General features: G+C 38.8%; 5 protein-coding genes across 6 annotated transcripts; 3 read left to right on the top strand and 2 right to left on the bottom strand.

Moving 5' to 3' along the window:
- The first annotated feature begins 179 nt into the window (after window positions 1-179).
- zgc:172271 (uncharacterized protein LOC100000381 homolog) lies at window positions 180-8,448 on the top strand. Its single transcript, XM_034685724.1, is given in 18 exon segments — window positions 180-338; window positions 370-433; window positions 1,168-1,331; window positions 2,471-2,570; window positions 2,653-2,829; window positions 2,917-3,079; window positions 3,191-3,255; window positions 4,117-4,274; window positions 4,351-4,537; window positions 4,643-4,791; window positions 4,894-4,984; window positions 6,056-6,109; window positions 6,192-6,374; window positions 6,510-6,657; window positions 7,489-7,571; window positions 7,670-7,854; window positions 8,059-8,245; window positions 8,348-8,448. Coding segments are annotated over 18 exon segments (2,364 nt in total). The 3' UTR covers window positions 8,395-8,448.
- Window positions 8,449-10,203: 1,755 nt separating this feature from the next.
- sirt4 (sirtuin 4) lies at window positions 10,204-13,739 on the top strand. Of its 2 annotated transcripts, none has more exons than XM_034695485.1 (4): window positions 10,204-10,349; window positions 10,700-11,184; window positions 12,421-12,715; window positions 12,817-13,739. In XM_034695485.1, exons 2-4 carry the CDS (start codon window positions 10,700-10,702, stop codon window positions 12,967-12,969), a joined length of 933 nt encoding a protein of 310 aa, XP_034551376.1. In that variant the 5' UTR covers window positions 10,204-10,349; the 3' UTR covers window positions 12,970-13,739. The 2 variants fall into 2 exon arrangements, with proteins under 2 accessions (XP_034551376.1, XP_034551384.1); XM_034695493.1 differs by having other exon boundaries at window positions 10,332-10,445.
- Window positions 13,740-15,565: 1,826 nt separating this feature from the next.
- On the bottom strand, window positions 15,566-18,043 carry c1h1orf74 (chromosome 1 C1orf74 homolog). The gene is made up of 3 exons (XM_034680307.1): window positions 17,847-18,043; window positions 16,931-17,065; window positions 15,566-16,815 (listed from the first exon to the last, which is right to left on the bottom strand). The coding sequence occupies exon 3, from the start codon at window positions 16,543-16,545 to the stop codon at window positions 15,745-15,747; it is 801 nt and encodes a 266-aa protein (XP_034536198.1). The 5' UTR covers window positions 16,546-16,815; window positions 16,931-17,065; window positions 17,847-18,043; the 3' UTR covers window positions 15,566-15,744.
- LOC117810477 (ubiquinol-cytochrome-c reductase complex assembly factor 2) lies at window positions 18,028-22,052 on the top strand. The gene is made up of 4 exons (XM_034680327.1): window positions 18,028-18,235; window positions 21,342-21,416; window positions 21,725-21,791; window positions 21,872-22,052. The coding sequence occupies exons 1-4, from the start codon at window positions 18,098-18,100 to the stop codon at window positions 21,976-21,978; spliced, it is 387 nt and encodes a 128-aa protein (XP_034536218.1). The 5' UTR covers window positions 18,028-18,097; the 3' UTR covers window positions 21,979-22,052.
- tspo (translocator protein) lies at window positions 21,806-25,700 on the bottom strand. Its single transcript, XM_034680318.1, has 4 exons — window positions 25,286-25,700; window positions 23,158-23,333; window positions 22,927-23,065; window positions 21,806-22,810 (listed from the first exon to the last, which is right to left on the bottom strand). The coding sequence occupies exons 2-4, from the start codon at window positions 23,328-23,330 to the stop codon at window positions 22,637-22,639; spliced, it is 486 nt and encodes a 161-aa protein (XP_034536209.1). The 5' UTR covers window positions 23,331-23,333; window positions 25,286-25,700; the 3' UTR covers window positions 21,806-22,636.
- Window positions 25,701-26,637: the final 937 nt, after the last annotated feature.

Raw genomic sequence — 26,637 nt, 5'->3', positions numbered from 1 at the left:
ATGTTATATCTTCATGTTAAATATCCAGTAAAATTCAAACTGACTGAGCATCTCCAGAAACATATCTGGCAGATTGCCTACAGCAGCTTTCACAGATACATCCACCACGCTTAAGATCTACAAACACAAACTGTGGTTAGAGGTCGTTCTTGTAACACATGGTGCTAAATATGATCCATATGTGGGAAAGAGTGACTTAACTGTTTTCAGAGGAGCTGCCCTTGCGCAATAGATTTTCTATTCATTGGTCAGTTCAAGTGCCTCTGATACTTTCGGAGGTGTATTCACGAGCGTCAGGGGTTTGAGACTCACAGAAGCACAGCTGTCTGTTGTTCTCTGCAGACTAAAGTAGACATATTCAATCCACAGCAGGGCAGTATGCGAGGACTTAATGCCTTTATACTCTTTCTCATCTTTGTCGGCTGCATAAGAGGTAAGTTATGTGACTAGAGTAGTTGAACTATTTTATAAAGATATTGTATAAAGACATCACTCTCTTGTTGTAAAATATTTTTGTATTTTGTTGTTAAATTTTGCTGCTGATGGCAAGTTTGTAGAATTGTTTTGAATATTATTAAAAGCTAATTCAATCATTTTGAATCCTAAAGACATTTGGACCTTTTTTATTTTTTATGAATGGGTGTACCAAGTAACGCATTAAATACATGAACCTTACTTCAACACAACTCTCCTGTTATGTTCGTTTCTTAGGGAGAGCAATAATGTTCCTGGGTCAATTTGACCCGGGGCATATTTAATGATCCAAAAGTGTCAGAACCCCAAAAAATACCAATAAACATTTTTTAATCTCATTATTAAATCAATAACTTACAATTAAAATCAATATTTAGTGCAACTGTGTTTTTTAATTCTCACAGATCATGGTTCAATGAGGATAATTCACTCGTTTTTTATGAAAATCCATGTTAAAACTTTTTTTAATGTACATTGGAAAGCCCTAAATACAATTACAACTGTTTTACATGACTTATATTTTTGTTAATTTTATTTAGAATTTTTTTTATGAAGTGATAAATTATTATATATGCTGATTTTTGAACTTTAAAATGGGTCAAATTGACCCGCAACACAACAGGAGGGTTAAGAAAATTCAAAAGTTAACCTTCTGATGAACTCATACTGATTGATCTCCCCCTGACATGTAAGCTAAGAAGATGAGGTGGTGCACAGTGTCTGATCCTGAGCACAGGAAGTGTGCAGAGCTCGCCAAAGCTCTGGTGGCAGTGCTGCCGCCCGCTGCTGTGGCAGCTTTTGCCAGACTCTCGTGCATCCGAGCGTCCAGCACAACTGACTGCATCGACAAGATCAGGGTGAGTCATGTTTTTACATAAATACTGTGGCTGTTTTGAATCTCACTCTTGTATGATCAAAAAGTAACTTTGTTGTTTAATGTCTCACAGGTGTCCTCCTGAGGCTTGTTTAGTTCAGGTTATGAATAAGAACTATTTAGGCAAAAAGTTCTGGAGTTATTTAATTTTTGAGGTTTACATCAATATTTCAGAGTTAATCAATATTTCTGCTTTTCTAACATTTTTGGATCAGGATTCATGATATTGTTAATTTCTGAGAGGCATTTTAACTGGTTACAAAACAATGAATACTCTATTTGTACTTCTACTTGAACTACAAAAGCAAGACTGATCTTTTGATACAGTAATTTTAATTGATTGTAACCACTATAGCCATGTCAGATGAAATGAATGACAGCATGCTGCAGAAACAGCCTTTGATTACAGTTCTCATGGCAAAGATTCTCAAGGAGTGGTACATGTTACTGCTGAAAAAAAGAGGGATCAGACTAACACTTGTGTAGAACAAGCTCAGAGGCACCAATTTGTCTAAGGGTGCCAAAATCAACCCAAACTAAAAGTTCCTCGCAGGAGCTTTGGGAAAAAAGGCAAAGGTACCTACTGAAGAGATCATTTCAAAGTTGACAATGCTCCTAAATGCAGAGCAACTGTTTCCATATAACCTGAAACAAAGCTTCTCCTTTTTTAACAGCACTTTCTTGTCCCTTATTAGCCACCATATATACTCAAACTTAGTGTTGCAGTGTAGAGATACTCCTGATTACAAGCTGTTTTAAAATGTCCATTGTTATTGTGTGTAATCTAAGAAAACATGATTAATGCTACAGGCCGGGACAAAACCATTGGCATGTAGTGTTTTCATTAAGACAGCTGCCATAATTGAATGAATGTGCTTCAGCAAAAGGCCTTCCTTGATCTAATTAGATGATAACATGTGCAGCTGTGTTTCATGGCAATGTTACAGTGCTGTTTAAAATTAATGTTGAAGCATCAACAACATCTGGGAGAGTCTAAAGCTTTAAATTCCTCCTTGATGAATCATTATCGACTCCTGGAGGAGATTTATAATGAAGGTCTTTAAAGAAACTTCACTATAATAACATCTTATTCTGTAGTAATCCATTAATTCTCTGTGTCAGGCTAACCGTGCTGATATAGTGACGCTAGATGCAGGAGAAGTTTACTCCGCTGTCAAGCAGTTTGGCCTGGTTGCCATCGCCAAAGAGATTTACAGCGACGGTAGGTTGACCCCACATCCCTGAGACTTTTCACCATGTCTCTGCAAAATTACCACTGTCTGTGTCTGTGTTTCATCCTATAGGAGGCTGTATTCTGTCAGTGGCTGTGGTGAGAAACAGAAGTCTGGACATACGCTCCCTGCAGGGCCACAGGAGCTGTCACAGTGGGGTTCGATGGACAGCTGGATGGAGTCTTCCTCTCGGCTTCCTGATGTCCCGCAACTACCTGAGCTGGTCAAAGGAGCAGCCTCTAAGTCAGGGTAATGGACTGACACTGCAGTCTGGAAGTTTCCTCTTTCTATTCTGTCGTTTCATTCCCCCTGACTTGTTTTTCTCCTCTTGAGCAGACGTCAGTACCTTTTTCAGTGGCAGCTGTATCCCTGGAGCTGCTGCCATGGCTCCAGCTCTGTGCGCTCTGTGCCAAGGCCAGAAGTCTTACATCCGCCAGAAGAATTACCACTGTGAAACATCTCACAGTGAGCCGTTCTACAACAGCCAAGGAGCCCTCAGGTTGAGGACAAGCTCTCAACTTATGATACACATTTCCTATGATTCAAATGTATCATTAGACATTACAGTATAGCCATTTACTTCCTCTTCTGCTCTGTGTACTCGTTACAGATGCCTCAGGAGTGGGACAGGCGATGTTGCATTTGTGGATCATTTAGCTCTTGAAAGTATTGAAGGTGAACAATCCTCTAATGGACTTCAGTATCATCACTCTCAAACTTTTCTCATTGCATGGTCTCTGGTTACACTATTCACTTTACTGCATATTGTCCTCTCGTTTTATTTCCAGTCAGCTCTACACTGTTGGTATTGTCTCTCATACTATAAAGAGAGGAGGGTAAAAAAATTCACTATTTAACTTCACAAGTGATTCCTAACTGGTATACATGTGCCTCAGGGGTACCAGTTACACAAGGCTATAAACCTCAGCTAATTAACAAACTGTATGAATTATGATTTATTGAAAGAAAAAAAAACAAATTTAGATCCAAGTATACTTGTGTTTATAAGGATAATAAAAAAACAGATTTTATATTCTTAAATGTGTTAAATTACAACCAATTTATCATGCGTTCAATCAAAACACATCTGGGACATATCAGAGTCCCAGATTGTTATTAAAGCCTCTGGGAACACGACTTGTCATATTGAAAATTCAAAACTAGAAGTGTCATCAAGCATCAACAAAAATTGGAGAGAAAATTAACATCTATAACTACTAGAAAACCTTGTTTTAAAAAAAAAACTGTTTTCCAGTTAAGTACATTTCTGTTTGGGGGTGGCATCTGATTTACATATGTCAATAATACTAAATCATGGCAACAGTCACAACACAACATAGTGTAATACAATGAGTGTATTCTGAGCCTACTTACTTACGCAGTATTTACTTAGGCATACTTTAGTTGATGTCATCATCAACAAAAAAAGTAGAAACTGCTGCCATGTTTACAATATCCTCAAATTGACAATAATTGTTTGAGAGAGTGAAGTCTATAATTTATCTCTCTCTCTTCATCTCCTGTTTGTCCTCTCAGACAGGGATAAAGATGAGTTCAGGTTACTTTGTACGGACGGCACTCAGGCTCCTCTCAGCCACTACAGAACCTGTAATCTGGGTCGAGGTCCAGGAGCAGGCATGGTCACCAGATTCAACTTTCGCAAGATGGCTCGCAAATTCCTTACCACAGTGCAGGTGCGTTCTCAAACTCTGTGTCTGTGCTACATGACTTTTGTTTCCTTTTTGACCCTATTTATTTATTGTTGTTCAGATGCTGTTTGGCCTTCGAGGACGAGAGAGGCAGCGCTTCCAGCTGTTTAACTCATCTTCTTTTGGAGAAAACGACCTTCTTTTCAAAGATGTGACAGATAAACTCTCTGTTCTGCCAGACGACATGGATGTCAGCCAGGTGCTTGGGCTTGATTACGTGGCTCTCCTCAAAGGTCTCGGACATGAAGGTAATGATTAGTATTAGTTCATACTAATATTTGTTTGTGATTGTTACTCCTTGTACTCCAAAACGACTGAGTGTGACTTCATGACATTTTCAAACCTGTGTGCAGGTAGTTCTCTGGAGGACAGTGTTGTGCGGTGGTGTTGTATCAGCCATGCAGAGCAGAAGAAATGTGAGCAGTGGGCTCTCAATATAAAGTCAGACCCTTTGGTGTGTGTCAGAGCCATCTCAGTGCGTGACTGTATCGAGAAAATTAAGGTAGGTCATTCATACTATGAAAAATACATTGTATACGTAATTTATTACACTCTAAAAACAAAAAGGTTGTTTATCTTTCCAACATTGCACATTGTGCTTCAGAGGGACGAGGTAGATGCTGTATCACTGGATGCCACTCACACTTTCATAGCTGGTAGATGTGGTCTGGTCCCTGTAGTCACTGAATATTATGGTAAGACTTTCTGTTATTAAAAGAGTATACTCAGATTTTATCTACAAAAAAGAGGCTAAATCTGGATTGGTTTCTGATTGATAAACTCCGTTAGTCCTAAAAAAAACTTTTGCCAAACAATTTGATAATTAATGGGTTTGCCATTTTTTAAGTTCATTTCAGTTGCTCAAATATGTTGTATAAAGTTTTGAGACAGTATTTTTATATCTGTGTAAAACTTCTATCTTTTTTTTTGGCCATCAGTTGAGAAAACGAGCAGTTTAAAGCCAAAGCCCAAATATTAGGGGAAACATGTTTGCCTTCTGCTATCAATTTACAACATTTTTAATTTTATCTAGCTCAGCACAGATAATACAATACATTTGCAATAAAATAAAAGAGCATTGACAAGATGAAATAATGAAATGTAATTCAGGAACAAAAAATGTGATGATAAATTATGGTGATATTACAGACGTATTTGGGCACCGGGTTTGCTCAGTTGATACCGCAGTGGCTATAGTCCTTGTGACAGGATCCATTTCCATTCCTGACACGATTTGGTGCACATCATCCCTAAATCTTTCCCACATTCTCTGTCTCTCTCAACCTGTTCAGTCCAATACAGACAAAAAGACAGAAAAATTATCTTTTGGGACCTGTGAGATGTTTTGAGAATATGAATTCAAAATTCAAATTTGTACCTTGATGGCATTCAATCCATCCTACATGAAGGATTTTAAGGTTAAACATGTATCTATATAAGATACAACTTTTTCATTTTTCAATTTTGTCTAAAGTTTTACTTTGGGTCATCAAGATATTTTCATTTAATAAATATTAATTTAATATAATTTAATGACATAACTATTTGCATCACTTGACATCCAACATATGTGTTTTACACTGTATGGACCTTTTAAGACAGAGCAAAATACAGTTCTGAGCCTCCAATTTACTCAAGCAAGATCAGCCAAATTAAAATTTCTACATTTTAAAAGGCAAAAGTGAGATAAGATTGATGATGAGAGTAGCTGCTTCTTCAGGTAAAAACATTGATATGTGTCTGCGGTGTTTCCTCTTCATTCTCAGAGAGAGAAAGAAAATGTGTTCCTGCTGAGGGATCGACCCACTTAGAGACAGATGGTGAGACAGTGAGGTAAACAACAAACAATTCTGCCATCTCATGCAATCATTGCTTTTACATTCAAAGCCTGTCTCTCTGCAGTGCTTCCCTCTGTGGTGGCCGTGGCGGTGGCAAAGCGTTCTAGCAGGAATGTTTTCATCGGGAACCTGGGAGGCCGTCGCTCCTGTCACAGCCACATGTACAGCCCTGCTGGCTGGCTGCTGCCGTACAGACACACGCTGAGCCTGGAGCACAACAGCAGCTCCCCCTGTGACCCAGACCAAGGTACCCTAGCAAGGATTGTACTTTTTGAGACACATCTGATGTCGCCTGCTCCTTTAACTGGCATTCTAAACACAGCACATTATTTCATGCAGCCTCACACACTCTTCAACCTTCTCTCTCTTTTTGTTTATTCAGTGTACAAAAGTGTGTTTTGGAAAGGCTGTCTTCCAGGCTCTCAGGGTAATCTGTGTAAAGTGTGTATGGGAGGCACAGGGGAGGCTGCCACTAAACGCTGCGCTGACAACCACAATGAGCGGTTTTATGGCAACATGGGGGCATTAAGGTATGGCATACTATGAACCAGGTCTTTCTTTTCACATGTGATTGCTGCTGTGGGATTGATAGAGAGTTTTGATGAAAACTTTGAAAAGCATATTTTCCCCAAGTTTTATTGCTGTATAATGCTTTATAACGTGCCACCAACAACATAAGACTGTTTATGCCCTCTGGGGAGCAGCTGTCAACACTGCATGCACAATGAATATTCTTATAATTACAAAGTCAGCCTCCTATCACCTTAAGAATATATATCAAGGATTAAATCAGAGACTAAGACTTCATATCTTAGCTCATTTTAACTGACTTTATGTGCTATTTTTAATTAAAATTTTAATATATTTATAATTTTCCTTTTCTTTTCTGCTTTATTATATTTGTCATTTTAATTGTGCTCGTTTATGCTTGTCGGAATGTTACCAATGTTTGTAATGTTTTAATGTAAAGCACATTGAGTTGCCCTCGTGTATGAAATGTGCTATACAAATAAAGTTGCCTTGCCTTGCCTTGCCTATAAGTCATAATACACATTAAGATGGAAAAACCTTTCACATATAGTTGCCTTTTTACACTTTTAGTAGAGTAGTTCTTTCATTTTAAGCTTAGGACAGGTTGTGATTCATTGTTAATGCATTACAGTTACTGATAGTGCTGGTTAAAGGGTTGACTGAGGGCCAGACAAAGAGCTTAAAAATCTTGAATTCAGGTGTTAACTCTGTGTTGGTTTGACACCAATGACAAAAGCTCAAACCTTGGAGACAGGCTGATCTGGCTAAGTGAAAAAAATGTGTGAAATCATCTGATTGTTTTCTCCTTATTCTCTCATTCATTATTTAAGGTGTCTTGTTGGTGATCCAAGCGGTAAAAGCTACGGTGATGTTGCTTTCCTTGAGCAGCACACGCTTCAGGCCAACATCCTCAGTGAGATGCTCCGGTTAAAGCTCTGACATTGAATACACACTGATGCTAATACGCACTATATGTTTATTGTGTCACATTATCACGTTATACCTGTTCAGGTTTAAGCTCCACTGGTTGGGCAGACGGATGGGCAGTGTCAGACTTTGAGCTGCTGTGTGGTGATGGTCGTCGGGCGCCACTGTCAGAGTGGGAGAGCTGTAACCTTGGAGTCATCCCTCCGAACACCGTCATGACACGACCTGTGCTCACAGCAAGAGTGTATGACTTCCTGATGAAGTCAAAGGTGTGCTCATATGATGGGTTTCCTCGTTCTGCCGCAGTTTGAAACTTTGACAAATATTCCATGAGAAAAAAACAGAAAACAGAAGATATTATCTTATACAGAGAGGTCTAAAATGAGCCTGTGTTGATTTGAATTGATAATTGTCTAACGTGATATTTTCTCTTTTGAAATTCTTAATATGTTTCTATTTTTTTAACTGTACAGGAAACTTTGGCAGCCAACCCAAACACCGAGTTCAAGCTCTTTGAGTCTCAGCAGTATGGAGAAAGTGATCTGCTGTTCAAAGATGCAACTCAGTGTTTCGTCCACACGAGTCACATGACCTCCCGCTCCATCCTCGGAGACGAGTTCTACAGCCACGTAGAAAGTGTTTTCAACTGCACTCACTCTGGTAAGACTATGATTGCATGCCCATGCCTTGTTGTCCGAATAACAAAACCTTAAATGACACACCTCAGTAATTCTAAATTTAACATCTGTTTCATCACAACAGATATCCTGGAGTTTTGTAATCAAGACATATGCAGCATATTCGAATAGATGTCATGGGAACGTCACCTTTCCTTTTTTTTTTTTTATAAAGTTATATTTTTGGGAGAGACAGGAATTGTGGGAAGTGGAGGGTGGGGGAGGACATGCAGCGGATGGTGGCGGCCGGAAGTCGAGCCGGCGACCTCTGCGACGAGGATTATAGCCTCTATATGTGGGGTGCTTAGACCGCTAGGCCACCAGTGCCCTCACCATTCTTTCAATGCAATAGACGATACACAAACTTGTTTCATCTTTACCAGACACTTCAAAGTACCCCTGGTGCCACCACGCATACACTTTTGATCAAGCTTCAGTGCAAAACAAAGATTGACCTTTTAATAAATCTAATATTTCTCTTCAGTGAATTCCACTTCTTTCATCTTTTCTTCTTGTCATCGACTAGTTGAAGTTGTAACTTTCAGTTGCATCTCTAAATTCTCTAAATGTTTTATTGTGTCTTAAGAAATACAAAAGTTTATTGGCTGTGTATGTCTGAGCCTAAAAACACAGAAAGATTCAAAGAAACCCTGGCAGATAATTTGAGATGCAGACTTGGCAGTGGTGTGAAAAGACCTGACTGAACTTGTAAGTAGTAAGTAAGTAAACTTTATTTAGTATAGCACCTTTCACAGACATAGTCAAAAAGTGCTTTACAGAGAATCAATGCCGACAAGACAATACAATGAGCAATAAATAAGATAATAAATAAAGCAGACAAAATAACATCAAATTACAATGGAAGGGGGAAAGCCATAACAAAAAAATGTGTCTTAAGCTGCTTTTTAAAAGTCCCAGTCGAATCAGAACAGCGCACTTGGGGCGAAAGACTGTTCCAGAGAGATGGAGCCACATGCTCAAAGGCACGATCACCCTTATTTTTAAGCCTGACACAAGGCACAGCAAGCAGACCCTGGTCTGAGGATCTGAGGGGTCTACTGGGGATGTAAGGGTGGAGCAGGTTGGAGATATAAGAGGGTGCTTGATGATGGATTGCTTTGTATGTTAATATGAGGATCTTAAACTGTATTCTGAATTTGAAATTGTAAGCTAATTTAAAAGCTACATTTAAAACACAATATCTATTTTCAATGTTTTTCATCATTTGTTTTTTAATGTTGGCCTATGTGTGTACTGTTTAAGTTGTCACTTTTATAAATGATTTATATAAAATTATTTCCTTGGACTTATGTTTTTACTCAGAGTAAATTGACTTTATGTGTCTTATTTAGGCTTGATTCCTCACTATTTGTGCGCTTTATTGCAGAGAAAAATTAGTTCCTATACCTTATGTTCTTGCATTACTCTTGTTTTATCTGTTCCTCGGATAAGGACTGAATTTGGAAAAAGAGCTTTCAGCTTTGCTGCCCCCATGGCATGGAATGCCCTACAGACTAAACTGAAACTCTCTGAACTTATTAAACTTGGAGCCTTCCGTTCTATCCTGAGGGACAGACAGCTCTAGAGCACTGAACAGTGCCTGTGTTTTAAACCTTAAATAATTGTTTGTTGTTTTATCACAGCCTCCACACCTCTTATTCCTATTGTATTGTAAAACACTATTCATCTATAAATTGTTTATGTTTTAACTTGTACTGTCATTTTCGTGTAGCTGTTTTTATGACATGTGCTGCTGACCTCTTGGCCAGGTCACCCTTGTGAAATAGATCCTGATCTCAATGGGTTTTTATCTGGTTAAATAAAGGTTAATAAAAAAATGATCAGTATGCAGTGATGTTGAAGATTTACTTAGTTATTTTACTACAGCTCCCAGAATGCAGCGCGAATGTGTTTGGTGCAACTTCTATAGTGGCATTTCCTGTTTCTGTCACCAAAGCGGACAGACAAAGGTTCCAGTGTTATATCAGCTTTTGTTTTGTCATGTTATTCAGCCAACACTGTAGCTCCTAACACTTTGTCCCTACAGTAAGGTTAAACTGTATCAATCACTGTCACTCATCAATAAGGTAAAGTAGTTACTAAACAAAGTCGGCTAACTCGCTATGTTCGGTACTGTTAACCTGCTGTTAGTCAATGTTACCGGTTCAGATGTGTACTTATAAGTAAGTACAGTTCCAAATCTTAAGTTTGTCTTCCTACGTTTGATATTTTCATGTCAGAAATGAAAGTTTTATGACATTAACGCAAATATGTTACTATAAATAACCGGACAATATAACAGTCGTGTAGCTTTGTAGCTACCTGATAGCAGGGATCCAAAATATAAATATTCAGTGACATTTTGACTTGCTTCCTTTAAAAATATATTTATATATATATTATTATTGCATGACTTCTATTCTTTGTTTTGCTGTAGATGAGATTGCCATGGCAGATCCTTTCCCTACACTCGGCACCTGTCAGGAGGGCATCCTCAGTCCCTGCAGGAGTATTGAACTTTGTTCCAGTCTGCAACTCCACTGATGCTCACTCCAGAGAACTACTGCAGGATTTTGTGTCCCGAGCCACTCGCCTGTTTGTCATTACAGGAGCAGGACTCTCCACGGAGTCGGGGATCCCAGATTACCGCTCGGAGGGGGTCGGGCTTTATGCTCGCACTGACAGGAGACCCATGCAACATGTAGAGTTCATCCGCAGCGCAAAGTCCCGTCAGCGCTACTGGGCCAGGAACTTTGTCGGCTGGCCGCAGTTCTCCTCCCATCAGCCAAACTCTGCACACAGAGTCCTGCAGATGTGGGAGCAGAGGGGGAAAGTGCACTGGCTAGTTACACAGAATGTGGATGCTCTTCATTCAAAGGCAGGACAAAAAAAGTTAACGGAGCTCCACGGCTGTGCCCACAGGTGAGAAAACATAATGCTGTCCAACCACCAGTGGTGGACAAAGTACACAGCTTCATTACTTGAGTCAAAATATAGATCCTCCATGTCAAATATTACTCCAATACAAGTAAAAGTTGTTCAGTCAAATTATTACTTGAGTTAAAGTACTGGGGTACTTGCTTTTAAAAATACCCAAGTAAAATATCTCAAAACTTTGTATTTTCACAAAGCATGATGGCAGTTAGGAATACATATAAGTACATTCTGTTACATTATGTTTATCTAGAAACCATTACTTGAAATCTCTAAAAACTATACCATGGAACAAAAACAGCAACTAAGTTACTCCAAGCACAGACACCTTAGTTTGAAATGTTCATCTTGAGTGAACCAAATGTTACATAGCTCAACACACTTTCTCAGGTTGTACAGTGAATTTGTGTATGTTTGGGCAGAGTGGGAAACAGGGAGAGCATTTCAAACGATACGTATCATTCCTCATTTCAAAAACCTCTAACATGGGCTGAAGATATGACCATGGGTGCTCAGGTGGAGAATTATAGCCATCATTACCACCTCTAAATGAACTGCCTGATCTGAGTGAAATCTGCTCTGTGTATGCTCCATGTTCATCCGTGGAGACGCACAATATACAGGTATGTCTAAACCACTGAGAAAAACAGAACTACACAAATACATTTTACTGTCTTAGGGATCAGATTTCATAAAGAGAAGGAAATTCATGAACTGACTTCAAAGCTAAAGTAGTGAGTAACTAGAGCATTGATAGAAATGTAGTGGAGTAAAAATTACAATAATTGTCTTCTAAATGTAGTGGAGTAAAATAAATAAGTATCCCCAAAAAATAATACTCAAGTAAAGTACAGTTACTCAAAAAATGTACTTAAGTACTGTACTCAACTAAATTTACTCTGTTACTGTCCACCACTGCCAGCCACACAGATTGTTTTTTTGCTTTAGACACCAGGTTTAAGTATATATCCTTTGAATATTTAGTATTTTGCTTAAAGTGTGTAAGTACACGGTATTAAGTGCTCAAACTATTAAGTTATTTATTTGTTATTTCAGAAAAAAGGGCCCTAGTTGCTCTTGACATCTAGCAGCGTTCTCTGTCCCCAAATGGTTTCCTTAGTTTTTATTTCTTCCATATAAAGATACAAGTAACCACTCGATGCCTCTCAACTAAAAGGTGTTGAAGGATGGATTAAAATATTGAAGTTCTCTTTGTACTCTCAGGGTGATGTGTCTCGGCTGTGGTGCCATCTCAGCAAGGGAGGAGCTCCAGAAACGATTTTTAGCTCTGAACCCAGATTGGAGTGTGCAGGCAGGTGGCGTGGCTCCTGACGGTGACGTTTTTCTGGATGATGAGCAGGTCCTCCATTTCAGAGTCCCCTCTTGTGAGTCCTGTGGAGGGATACTAAAGCCTGAAGTCACGTTTTTTGGAGACTCCGTGAACAAATCAACAGTACAGTTTGTGCATGACAGACTGGCAGAGTCAGATGCAGTGCTAGTTGTGGGGTCGTCGTTACAGGTTGGTTTGAGAAATAGTGCACCTCGTTCAAAATATGAACTTTTATTATAAAAGCATGTGGAACATTCTATTTAACAATGTCTATCTCTTCTGTTCCTCAGGTTTATTCAGGATACAGGTTTTTACTGGCAGCGGGTGACAGGAAAACACCAGTAGCCATCCTGAACATTGGGTCGACAAGGGCGGACCACCTGGCCCAGCTGAAAGTGAGCGGCCGGTGTGGTGAAGTGCTGTCAGTCATTCAGCCACTTTGACTGTAATGGACATTCAGTTTGGATTCTCTGTTTTTAACCTGGTCAAAATGTGATTGACAGCAAGATCAAAAAGTGACCTACAGAATGCCCCAAAGTGGGCCATATGCCAGTAGGTCTGAGCAATATGCTGGAAGATGCCACTACTCATTTTTTGTTTTTATTGACAATGTAAATGCAATTGAAGTGTTATGCTACAGAACCACTTAACTACTGGCATATGATGGGTGGTATGGCATGTTGTAGGGCAATTTTTTGAATCTGTGAAAACTACCTCAGTTAAACTTTTAAAAGAAGCTAAATCTACCCAAGGTGCATCTTTGCTACATTGCAGGGATAATTTGCTGCTTTTACCAAAGCAGGGCAAAAACTAACATATCCTCTCTTACTTGTTTTATGCAAAACATTTAAGTTTTTTAACAAGTCACATATAAACAAATATTTGGGAATTACAACTTTTTTGAGCACAACAGATTGGAATTCAGAGGATTTATGTCGTAGTTCTTTTAGTTGAAGGACCTGAGTTGGTTATATTGTATTTGGTATACAGATTATTATGAATATACATGGTGATGCATATGTGGTTAACTGTCTAAAGGCTCTCAGTTGAAGCTGGAGGCTGTAAAATGCCAACTTCTGTGGCCATGTAATGGTTTCCCCTCATGTGTTCATGTGTCACTGACATAGCTGAATGATATACTGTATAGCTGAAATGCTAACTCAATGGAATGGGCCTTAATCTCTGTTTATTAAACTGTGTTGCTGCATCAGGCTTCAGGCTGACTACTTGATGTTTGCATCGTACATTGTAACATCCTTGAACCCCAGATATTTTTATTCTTCACAGTTTCACATCTACTTTAAAGTATCACCATACTACACAGTGCAGATGGAGAACAGTACTGTACTGCAGATCTTCTTACCACAGATCAATTCATTTTTCATCATAAGAATTGAAGAAACTAACAATGATTTTAAGTCTCCCTTGATCTACATATACAATTTGCTTAGAGGAGATCCTTAATTTCTCTGTTCATTGTATTGTTGATCTAAACACAACCCGTTTTTCTTGGATCTGTTTGAATTGAAAGTATTAGAGTTTTTCTCATTTGCTAAAACACTAAACCCTATTGTCTGAACTAAATTCTTAGCGGCATGAACCCATGTATTGAATCAGTCACTCTTGGCAAAACCATGAGCACTTTTCACCTGGTTAGACACAATTTACAAACACATTCTCACTCACTAAAACACATGTTGCACTGTGATGCACTTGTGTTGCATAAAGGTAAGCACAGGTAGCAAAAGTTAAACACATTTAAAGCACAGGTGTCACAGCGTAAACACAACCACTCAAAACTGATCACACTTGTGGCTAATGATGTGAGGAAACCGATATAAGCCTGGATCCGGCACGCCAGGGTTTTTTCCCCCCGCTGCCTGGCCAGGGAGAATGTGGCCTGTGATGTGGATGAAGTCCTGTGGCCTGACCCAGCACGTAGACTTGATGCTGTGGTTGCATGATAGATACTTAAAGCACTTCAGTTTGATTTTGTGGATTACTCTGTAACGTGCTTCTCATTTATATTTTTGTTTACATTATTTTTACTGTATACAGGGGCTACATTCGAAGATAATTTTTTGTTGTTGTTGCAAAACTAATTCAGCCTCCTGTGAACAAAATACATTATTTCTACAGCTTTATGTCCTGAACATTGTGTTTTAAGTTTTTTGATGTAGTGTGTAATGATTTCTCGGTATTGTTTTTAATTTTGATTGACTTGGGGTCTGATCTGATAACATTGTTTGGTTTTGCAGGAAGCATCAAAGGTTTGGTGAATGTAGTTTGAAAATTGGGTTTTGTGCTTATAGTGTTGAGAAAAGCGTGGTGGATGTCAAGAAATGTGTTTTAGCAATTGAGAAATACTGTAATGCGTCTTTTTACAAGTCAGAACCATAGGTCATGTAAAACCATACACAGCACAACGGCTATCCTGAGTGAAGCCAGAACTTTAAGAGTTCCTCCTGGGGACTGGCTGCAATATAGCCCTAAAAGCCTGCCTTCTCCATTATAACAGATGGACCATGGGTCAAACTAGGAAATTAAAATATGTGTTGAATAAACTTACTCAAACCAGTGACTTCTTATCATGCTGAATTATGAGTAAGTGTTCATTTTTCACGAACGTTTGATTCAGTTAATTCATACTAAAAAAGATGATTGACAGGTCTGTTGACAAATCTAGGCTCCTGCAGAATTGAGAAAATGTAACAAACTAATAAAATGTTAATTGCATAAGTCTGAGAGTCTGCTTCAAATAAACACAAGAATATGTTCTCCTATGGACTGTACCAGTCAGGTTGATGGTTTTGTGAGGCTAACATTTGAGTCTGAATTACATTTATTGCCACCAGAATCAAAATAGGATCATTCTGTTTTGTTCTGTTTCAATAAAATATAGTTTACTGCAAACAGTAAGGTGCTCTTAATACTGCATGATAATGTTTCTTCTCCTCTGTGTAACACCTTTGGCACAATTTCATACAAAAGCAACCTTTTTTAATTTTAAAATGTATATAAGTCATGATTTAACAAAAGTTTAAATATATGTCACTTTAATTTGTTTTTTCCGTCATAATACAGGTTGTACATGTCTGTCATGGACTCAACACAACTGCACATTCAGAGATAAACAGCTGATTTAATGGAGTTCAAAGAAGTAACAAAGTAAAACTCATTCTCTAACAGTTTAGTTCAAAGACAAACATATGGTAGCATCATAAACAGACTGAGGGCAGAGTGACTGTGGACTGACAAAAGGTGAGATCCTTCAGGATATTTTGCTGCTGAAATCTCTCGTGTAAACAAAGACTCCAGTTTTCCAGCTTTGACTGCACGTCTTCAAACAAAACAGTGGGGACACTGAAGGAGTACAGACAACATCTGTGGTCGAACGTGTCAGCCTGCCATGTTGCTGAAGCTGTAGTCACACTCAGGGGAGTCATGGACAGACAGTTTTCAAAGCTCTTGGTCTGATCAAACCAGTATGTGACAGGGTAACCCAATAAGAGGCCAAACACTGTGCACAGATTCCATTCCTCTGATTCATCTCCAACAGTGTAATGAGGTTCTTTAGCCTTCTCTCTCAGGTGTTCCATCTCTCTGAGGAGAAGAAGTAAACCCTGTGTCATGCTCTTCAGCTCTGTTCTCATAGGGTCAGCAATGGTGGGCTTCTCCAGTGAGTGGCAGATGTCAATCACAGCCACGTTTCCGTAATGTATTATCAGCTGCTCCACGTTCAATCTGGCCGCAGCTGGATTCACAATAAGAGTGTTTCCATTTAAATCCAGTGTGAAGAGGGATTTGGATAGAAGCTGGGAAGACTGCAAAGAGCTCAAATACTGCTGCACCTGACCTGCACTCGCACCGTTGCTGTCATACAACAAAGCTGGTTTCAAACCCAAATCTAAGGCCAAAACCTGAGCTGCCAGGTCCAGACTCTGAGAGGCAGACAGAGATTTTCTGCCAGCGGACAAGCATTTACGAGCCGCAGTGACAAAAATATCATGAGCCGACATAGCAGAGGAAGTCACACAATATCAGATTCAAATATACCAAAATAAATATTATATAAGACTGAACTTTCTCTTAAAGATCTTTCAGAATCAATGGGCTAATGACAACACAAAAAAAGGATGTTGATTTGATGTAATTATATCTCTTTAGTCCAACTAAAACGACATCAAGCAGGGAGGCTAATTCAGGTCGACAACATGATTTGTTTTTGAAGTGTAAGTAGTCATAAAAGTTTCATTCACGTCCTTTGCTCTTTTGTTGGTCCAAGAAACCTAAAAGGACAAAAAACACGTCAGACAGTAGGAGCAACAAGTGAATCATGATCCTCTTTTTAAAAGCTTGGCCAGTGCTCGACTTGAAAGTAATTTAAAGAAATAATACACTTACCATCATCCCAATGTTGGTGGTGATGTGTTTTAATGAGGTTATGTAACAGGCTGAGGAGACATCAGGTCAAAATCTGAGAGATTTCTTGCAACCCAAACACCAGCTGCAAACAAGCCCAGGTTGACCAGAAGATTCCTGAAGAAAAATGGAAAAATGATCAATTTGGGAGACATCTGAGTCACCGTTAGCTATCACAACATACTCTTGCACATATAGCACTTGAAGCCCAAAGGTGTGGAACTTACGCCCCCCTTTTCTATTATTGTAACACAATTACTGCCAGAGCCTGCCCAGGAATTCAGCCTTCGTGGACAGTTTAGTGCCTCTGAAGATTGTCAATTAAATGTAAGCATTTCAGCAGTAAATAAAAGTACTTAAGAAATAACTTTGATCATATTCTGTCTATTCTATACTGCAATCCCCAAAATAATCCTGGATTGATGTATGCACCAATAAGTACACATTTGCAACAAGCCTGAGCAAGACGATATATCAAATCAGCTAATCCCCATGCCATTACCTATTCTCATATATCTGAAAGATTTAATTTCTTGAAGCTTGATAGAATTTTGAAAATGATCTCATCAAGGCAGACTCCCCGAGGCTGGTAGTAAAGCATGACCAACAAAGGTCATGGCAGTGAAACATCTACTGTACTGTTGCAATTTCCAGAGTTATTTAAGTACAAACTAACAGGCTGACTCGAATTCAAGGTGCTCCCTGGAGGTTTCAGACCCCAAGTCTGTTATTTTATTTCCCTAGTTTAAAATCCAGAGTTATGAATAAATGAGTATGACTGAGTAATACACAAACGAGGCAAGGCCAGATCTCTGTGTGCTAGCGTTAGCTACAAGGGCACCGCCTGCATCATTCAGTCAGTCTATCAATACATATCATTTCATCCGTAAAAGCTCACCTCCTGAAGTCATTTCTGTCCGTCGCGAACCGACAAGCTGAACTTATCCAGTCCACTACACCCGACGAAGAGCTTTTTTTTGCCGTTAGATCCGCTCATCTTGCTAATGTACGAAGGACCGACAGCCACAGAAACGAGGGGGGTAGAAAGGAAGGGGAACACATGTGATGTAACACGGGTACGGCGTGTCCTAAAGCTCAAACTTAAGAGACTTCCTGTTTCCAGCCGCGATAACTCTTATATGTTCAAAGATGTCTGCCACCAGGTACCGAAGGTTTTTAAAGCTGTGTGAGGAATGGCCACGGGACGAGTCCAAGAAAGGCCGAGATTTGGGGACTTTTCTGCGGCAGAGAGTAGCTTCAGCATTCCGTGAGGGTGAAAATACTCAGGTACTGTAGAAGAAGTGACACGAGACGAACAGACTGAGCTAGGCTAATTGGATAACTGCTGTAATGAGAGCTAAGAACCTCGACCTTGGTCTACAATGATCTCTTACTGATATCTGCAAAGCTTTTTTTGTTTTCTTCATTAAAATGCAGAATTTAAGGCTAATGCACGTTTTTTTTTAGATTGTACCAGTTTTAACATTGGTAATGTTCATCGTTTAAACGACAGAGTTTCACAGGCACCAAAATTAAAATGTAAACAGTAGGAGAGGGAATTGCAGGGCAACTCACTAAAAAGGAACCAGATACATTATCCACGATAATAATAATATGCAGATTCGCAGATAATTCTTAAATTGTAAGCCATTTATATCATTAGTCATCTCCTGGGGTCTTCAAGGTGTGACGCCCTGAGTTAAGTTAGAACAAACATCTGTTTGGAGCTCTGTGATATTTTCACATTGAAACATAGATAATTGACGCTAGCAATACAATTGTATAACAGTGGGGGTCATGATCTGTGCAGGAACATGAACGCTGAAGTTTCTCTCTTCTGTGGTTCTTGTATTGTTGCCTGCTAGTTGTCACATTTTAAGCAACTCTACATTACTTCATCAGAAAGGAAATATTATGCTCTCTACCATAGACTGTATAAAATGCTCTCTACATACATTTTTGAGGGATTAAGTGTGACTGAAACTGATACATTGTTTATGTGATAATACAGTCATGGCCAAAAGTTTTGAGAATGACATAAATCTTACATTTTCACAAAGTCTGCTGCTTCAGGGTTTTTAGGTGTTTTTGTCAGATGTTTCTATGGTATAATGAAATACAATTAGAAGCATTTCATAAGTATCAAAAGCTTTTATTGAGAATTACACAGAATTCATGCAATAAGTCAATATTTGCAGTGTTGATCCTTCTTTTTCAAGACCTCTGCAATTCTACCTGGCATGCTGTCAATCAACTTCTGGACCAAATCCTGACTGATGGCAGTCCATTCTTGCATAATCAATGCTTGGAGTTTGTCAGAATTTGTGGGTTTTTGATTGTCCACCCGCCTCTTGAGGATTGACCACAAGTTCTCAATGGGATTAAGATCTGGGGAGTTTCCTGGCCAAGGGCCCAAAATCTTAATGTTGTGTTCCCCGAGCCATTTTGTTATGACTTTTGCTTTATGGCAAGGTGCTCCATCATGCTGGAAAAGGCATTCTTCATCACCAAACTGCCCTTGGATGGTTGGGAGAAGTTGCTCTCGGAGGACGTTCTGGTACCATTCTTTATTCATGGCTGTGTTTTTAGGCAAGATTGTGAGAGAGCCCACTCCCTTGATCGAAAAGCAACCCCACACATGAATGGTCTCAGGATGCTTCACTGTTGGCAAGAGACAGGACTGATGGTAGCGCTCACCTCGTCTTCTCTGAACAAGCCTTCCTCCAGATGCCCCAAACAATCGGAAAGGGGATTCATCAGAGAAAATGACTTTACCCCAGTCCTCAGCAGTCCAGTCCCTGTACCTTCAGCAGAATATCAGTCTGTCCCTGATGTTTTTACTGGAGAGAAGTGGCTTCTTTACTGCCCTCCTTGACACCAGGCCTTCCTCCAAAAGTCTTCGCCTCACTGTGCGTGCAGATGCACTCACACCTGCCTGCTGCCATTCCTGAGCAAGCTCTGCACTGGTGGTGGCCCAATCCCGCAGCTTTAACACCTTCAGGAGAAGGTCCTGGCGCTTGCTGGACTTTCTATGGCGCCCTGGAGCCTGTTTGGCAACAATTGAACCTCTCTCCTTGAAGTTCTTGATAATTGGATAGACGGTTGACTGAGGTGCAATCTTACTCGCTGCTATAAACTTCCCTGTTAGGCCCTTTTTGTGCAATGCAATGATGACTGCACGTGTTTCCTTGCAGGAAACTATGGCTAACAGATGAGGAACAATGGTGTCATGCACCATCTTCCTTTTAAAGTGTCCAGTTACTCAATCATGACAGATTGATCGCCAGCCTTGTCCTCATCAACACCCACACCTGTGTTAATGTGTGTGACACCTGTGTGTCATTGGAATTATGTTAGCTGGTCCTTTTGTGGCAGGGCTGAAATGCAGTGGAAATGTGTTTTTGGTGATAAAGTTCATTTTCAAGGCAAAGAGGGACTTTGCAATTAATTGCAGTTGAGCTGATCACTCCTCATAACATTCTGGAGTATATGCAAATTGCCATTATAAAAACTGAAACAGCAGACTTTGTGAAAATTAATAGTTGTGTCATTCTCAAAACTTTTGGCCATGACTGTACACATGGAGCTGTTTGTTAAAGGGGAAAGTAGATAGATCCAGTACTCTGGTCTTAGTTTTGTATCCATCTGAAGGAAATGTTCAGTAATTTGACACAAAATATCAATTTTGAAATAATTGTATTGCTTCTGTTGAACAATCATAGCCTATAGTTAATAGGGGTGAGTATTGGCAAGAACCTCACGATACGATACGCATCACAATACTTGTGTCAAGGTATAATAGTATCACGATATATCACGATATCACATATATTGCGATATTCTACACAGTTAACTAAGAAAAAAAGAGAGATGGTGTATATGTGAATCACAATATTACTCAAAATTGAAAGGACAAGTTAAGTCAAAACTATTAAATTGAAAACTTTTCCACTTTATTGTTTTTGAAATACTGAAGTCGTATTTTAGTTCCAACTGCTAAAATATGAATTTTTTGTTTTTTCCAAAAAAAAATCAATATTAAGAGTTGAAATATCGATATTACATCGGAGGTCAAAGTATCGCGATATATTGCTGTTTCAATATTTTTTCACACCTCTAATAGTTAATATAAAATGTAGGTGATTATTTACAGCAAATGGTAGACTGAATGGTGATTATTTATCCTTGAAGAGAGTCAACAAAACTTGAAAACAAATATTGGCTCTCTTTTGTTCAGTTTTGTGTTTTTTGTTCAGTTTTGTGTTTTAAATGGACTCTGTCTTGTAGAATGACTAAAGTTATTTTCTTGTTTAAGTTATGCTAGTGTTTACATTGTTTGCTATAAGAATGTGTTTCCACAACTTTTGTCCAATATATAATCTTTTTCTACTAGATCTCAGATCCAGAGAAGTGTGACCAGATGTATGAAAGTTTGGCCCAGATTAACGGCAACGTATACAGACAACGGGTAAGCACAACATTCAGTCATATAAAACTACTGTCAGTTTATGAACTGCTTATTTACTGACAGTTTTCCTTGTCTTATAGTTATGTTGAACAATAAATGTCCTTGAAGGACAAAGATAAGGAATACCTTTATTCTTGTATTTTATAGTCAGTGCAAAGGTCTTTTATAAACTCTACACATTGACCAGCACAGACAACATTTTATCTTCTATGAAACTTAGTTTCTATTACAGCTTGGATGAAGACAAACCTGTTGTGGTGTGAAAGAAATAAGCCACTTATTTCATGTGTCTCCATGTCTGTTCACAGTTTCCTCGAGTAAGAGACACAAGCTTCACTGGAGTCACGGTGGAAGAATGTAGAGTGCTTTTGTCAGGTAAGGAACCAGAATTGAATCTCACGTTTATTAATGAAACAGTGTGGTTGTAGTTTACTCTTCTCTGTCTTTGTGTACAGGGAGTGTGCAACAGATGGATGAGGAAAAAAAGGGTTTGTGGAAGACATTGATGACGAGATTCTCCAAATCACCTGAAGAAGCTCCAGAGAAGGCCCCTGAGAAATAACTTTTTCCTCTCATTTTCATTTTTCTGGTTTCTTTGCATGTATAGAAATAAAGTTTATTGTTTATCCATATGAACCTGTGCGTCTGCTTTATGCAAGTGACTCCTTTATTTTACGCAACATAAGGCCGTAGAGTGCTTAATAAGTTGGCTATTGAGTGTTCCTGCTTTAGTAGGATGTATGTATTGACTACAGATATTAATTTGACAGATCTTTATTTCATTGGGTTATAGTAGTAACATTAATACAATGTTTTTATAAATGCACCTGGGCATTGTTAGAATAAAAAATGCAACAAAAAAAATGCAGTGGTCAGTGAAAACAAAATACTTTGTTTCAAAAGTATGACCATGAGATTAAATTTAACCATAAAGCCGTACAACAAATGAGCAGATAATTAGAGCTTTAAGTTGATGCTTTTTTGAGCAGTCGCTGAAGTTATCCTTTGCCATAAACAACCCACCACCCAGGCATGATGTGCTGCCCTCCCAGGTGCCGTGGAAAACTCACAACAAGTCTCCTTAACAAATAAATGCATGTATTGATTGATCTCTGACAGGCCAGTACTTCCATTTCAACCTTTGGAGACATCAGTAGGATATGAAAATTCAAAGTATCCAAAATGAAAGTAGATTTTCTTGGAGCATAGCGAACTGTCTTTTACTCTTCTTTTTCCTCGGGGTTGTCTCTCCATATGCAGTAGTTAAGGGAAGTAGCGAGGCACAGCCAGGCCAGGTAGGGTGCCATCAGCAGTGTCGCTGTGCGACTGATGGGATACCAAGATGCCATTGTGGCTCCAACAGCCCCAGTTAGAAGCACAATATCAATGAGAGCCTAAATTGGACAGAAAAGGCACACAATGGAAAACCATGTACCATATGCTACCTCAATTCTAAGTGTCTTTAGAATCCTCAGTTATAGAAATGATTACATTTATATATGAAACATACCAATTTCAGCTTGTGTCTACCAAAGAAGATGGGAGTCCAGACCCAGTTTAGGGCAAGCTGCAGCCCATAGAGTCCCAGTGGAACCACTGCATCCTCTGTGAAACCTCCCAGCTCTCTCCACACCAGGTAGGAACCATACCTGTAAATAAGTCCAGAAATGTAGTAGGATAATTTAGATAATAAAGTGTCATCACAAAAAGTATCCCAGAACCGACTCAGCATAATGCTTACCCCATGCCTGTATACAGGCAGGTCCACGCTATAGGGAACACTGCATTGGGTGGTCGCCATGATGGTTTCTGCAGGGTTGGGTACCAGGTCTTCACCTCTTTGCGTGTGACGTAGCCGCCATAGAGCCCTCCCAGATGGGGCAAGGCGGTCAATCCGAGCATGGGCATCCACATGTTCTATGATACAAGTTGGACACATCAGATGTATTTCTGCTTGGGTTGTGGACTCTAACACAGTGCTATTTTAGGTATTAATCAAAGTGAAACCATAGTATTGTGGATGTATAAGTGCATGTATAAGGTGGACGAGCTAACCCAGCACCAGAGGGAATACTGGTAGAGTAGCATCATGCTAACAGAGCTAACACCGGACACAAACGCCACATTGGAAGGATTAAGCCTGCTGTGGGCGACAGGATACAGGAGAGCAAGACTGAACACACTGGTGAAGAAGGCCAGCTCAGTCCTGGACCCTGTGGAGGTGGTGGCTGACAGGAGGATTATGGACAATCTATCGTCTTTGATGAACATTTCTTTTTTTTTTAGATATATATTCTGATAGATTAGATATAATTTGACATAGAGTGGTCTAGACCTCCCATGTTTGTAAAAGCGTCTTGAGATAACGTTTGTTGTGATTTGGCGCCATGCAAATAAAGATTGATTGATTGATTGATTGTCACACTGTCAACTTGTATAAGCTTTCCTGGTTCCCTTTGCATAATCATATCAATGCTAATTCAAGCTCCCATGTCCAGATTATTCTGCTTGATAATGCATTAAACCGACAACCACGTCGACTCTCTCTGAATCAGTATCTGTAACATCAAAAATCCTGTCAGTTGGGCTCTGGTTAGAAGCAAGTTATTTGCTTCTGTATGTCTTTATTTCCCAGATACATACACAAATAAATGGCTTTATCTCTCCTGTTATGTTGCGGGTCAAATTGACCCTTTTTAAAGTCTATTTCAGTCAATATATGCCTTCCAAACCAGCTGAATGCAGCATAAAAATCTGGGCAGCATGTGGCAGAAGAGGTGTCTTGTGATAATTTATCAACATCACTTCATAAATAAATAAAAATGTAAAATAAAATAAAATCTATGTTGAGTGACTTATCCTCATTGAACCATGATCTTTGAGAATTTAAGAACACCAATGGACTAAATATTGATTTAAATACTACTACTACTACTAATAATAATAATAATAATTGTAATAATAATAATAATATCTTTATTTATATAGCACCTTTAAAAACAAATGTTTACAAAGTGCTTTGACAAACAAAGTGTAGTTCAAATAGCAGAGTAAACAATTTGACAGACAGGGAGGAGAAAATTTGATCAATGCAAAACAAAATGCAACAAAGAGGTTAAAAGGAATACACGTCAATTGAACAGTATGGAGTGGTGTGACAATGGACCAGTAAATCATTGTTGAGAGGTTTTTCAGGGTGAATAGATAAAAAAAAAAAAAAAAAAATGGAGAAGTAAATAAAAGCATTAAAAGGGCAATGAAAGAGGTTTTCAGAGTAAAAAGACAACATCACATCAGGAAAATTAGAAAAAGTGCAAAGGATGAATTAGGTAACATTTAAACATTAAAAGAAAAATAATAATAAGAAATTAAAACAATAAATAATCAAATTAAATAATCAAATAAGATGTAAGACAATGAATTGCTTAATAATACAGTTAAAAAATAGATTTAAAAAAATGTGTATTGGGATTTTTTGGGTTTCTGACACTTTTGGATAGTTGAATATGCCCCGGGTCAAATTGACCCAGGAACATTATTCCTGCTCCAGAGAAACGAACATGACAGGAGGGTTAACCTCAGTAAGGTGTGAAATGCACCGAAACATCTGTGATAATAACCTCAAAAATCACAAACGGAAACATTTGACAAAACTAAACAACGTTATTCCACCTGCTCTCAACATAGTTCAAACGACTCAATTCGTTAGAAGATATAAATCATGCTAATTATTCGGCCTTTTTTTCTGTCTGGAGTGCACTTATTATTTTAGGACTCATCATACACAGTTAAAATGCTCAGTAACTTCAAAGGTGCATGCAAAATGTTGTTTTATTGTCATAACTCTGTAACCTTGACACGACACTTACCTCTGACTTTGCTGGGAAATCCTTTAACAAGTGTGTACAGTAAGTATTTTGCTCCACAGTTAGCAGCAGGTCCTAAGGCATGCTGCTGTTTGGTGATATAATGTGTAATCTTATCAGAGATACACTCCTCAGACACTCCCTGAGCACGAGAACCAAAAGCTGTCAAGAGTCTGACGTCGTAGCGTGGTTAGCAACGATTGGTCGCCAGGACGGAGTCAAGTGGGGACAGGGGGCTGTCGGCGTGTTTTTGTAGCTTTTAAGGTGGTTTCTTAAAATCCACTGAATGGTCCTTTGAGTCCAACGTTCTCTTAACACACGCACTGTCGTGTTCCCATATCCTGTTCGGCTGGTTGCATATATTTCCGCGTTGATTACAAAACACACACAACTGGAGACGTGACTGGACGAGAGACAGCAAAGATTAAATAACCGTCAAGATCACACCCGCCATCATTTCACATCCAACGTGTTCTTTGTGTGGTCTGACCCCCATAGACTGTATAAAGAGTTCTTCGAGCATACACTACCGGTCAAAAGTTTGGACACACCTTCTCATTCAATGTTTTTTTATTTATTTTAATTATTTTCAACATTTTAGTTTAATACTGATGCCATCAAAACTATGAAATAATCTGTTTTTGCCATAATATGGATTACAACAGTAGTCAAATAGGGTTATCCATTGTGTACTAACCCTACCTCTGAACAACACAACTGATGGTCTCAAACACATTAAGAAGGCAAGTCATTTTACAAATGAACTCTTGACAAGGTTCATGTTAAATGGAAACCATTCCAGGAGACCACTTCATGAAGCAGACTGAGAATACCAAGAGTGTGCAAAGCTGTCATGAAGGAAAAAGGGGGCTACTTTACAGAATCTAAAATATAAAACATATATACATAGGTTTGTTTCACACTTTTTTATTAATTAAATAATTCCATATATGTTCTTTAATAGTTTTGATGTCTTCAGTATTAATCTACAGTGTTTCAAATAATTAAAATAAATACAAACCCTTGAATGAGAAGGTGTTTCGAAACTTTTGACTGGTCGTGTAAATAATGGTGATATTTGACGTACCTGATGAAATGTTTTTCTTGTAGACAAAAGGCAAACTCATATGTATGTTTGACTAAAATAACTGTTAAACAAACATGTTTTTACATGTGAATTATCATTTCCTGTACTAAAATACTGGTATCTATTTTGTGTTTGACTTTGGATGCTAACAAATAAGTCATCATGCCCTACCTCTAGAGATTTATATTGAAACCCTGAATCAAAAAAGCCCTTTGGCTTAAAATAAAGATTAAAAACCCAAAGGATGTGTTTTTACTGAGAAAATTCA

The sequence above is a fragment of the Notolabrus celidotus genome, chromosome 1 (genome assembly GCF_009762535.1).
Source record: "Notolabrus celidotus isolate fNotCel1 chromosome 1, fNotCel1.pri, whole genome shotgun sequence".
Lineage (NCBI taxonomy): Eukaryota > Metazoa > Chordata > Actinopteri > Labriformes > Labridae > Notolabrus > Notolabrus celidotus.
Note: the sequence above shows the minus strand (reverse complement) of the source record. Positions and strands in the feature narration are given on the sequence as shown.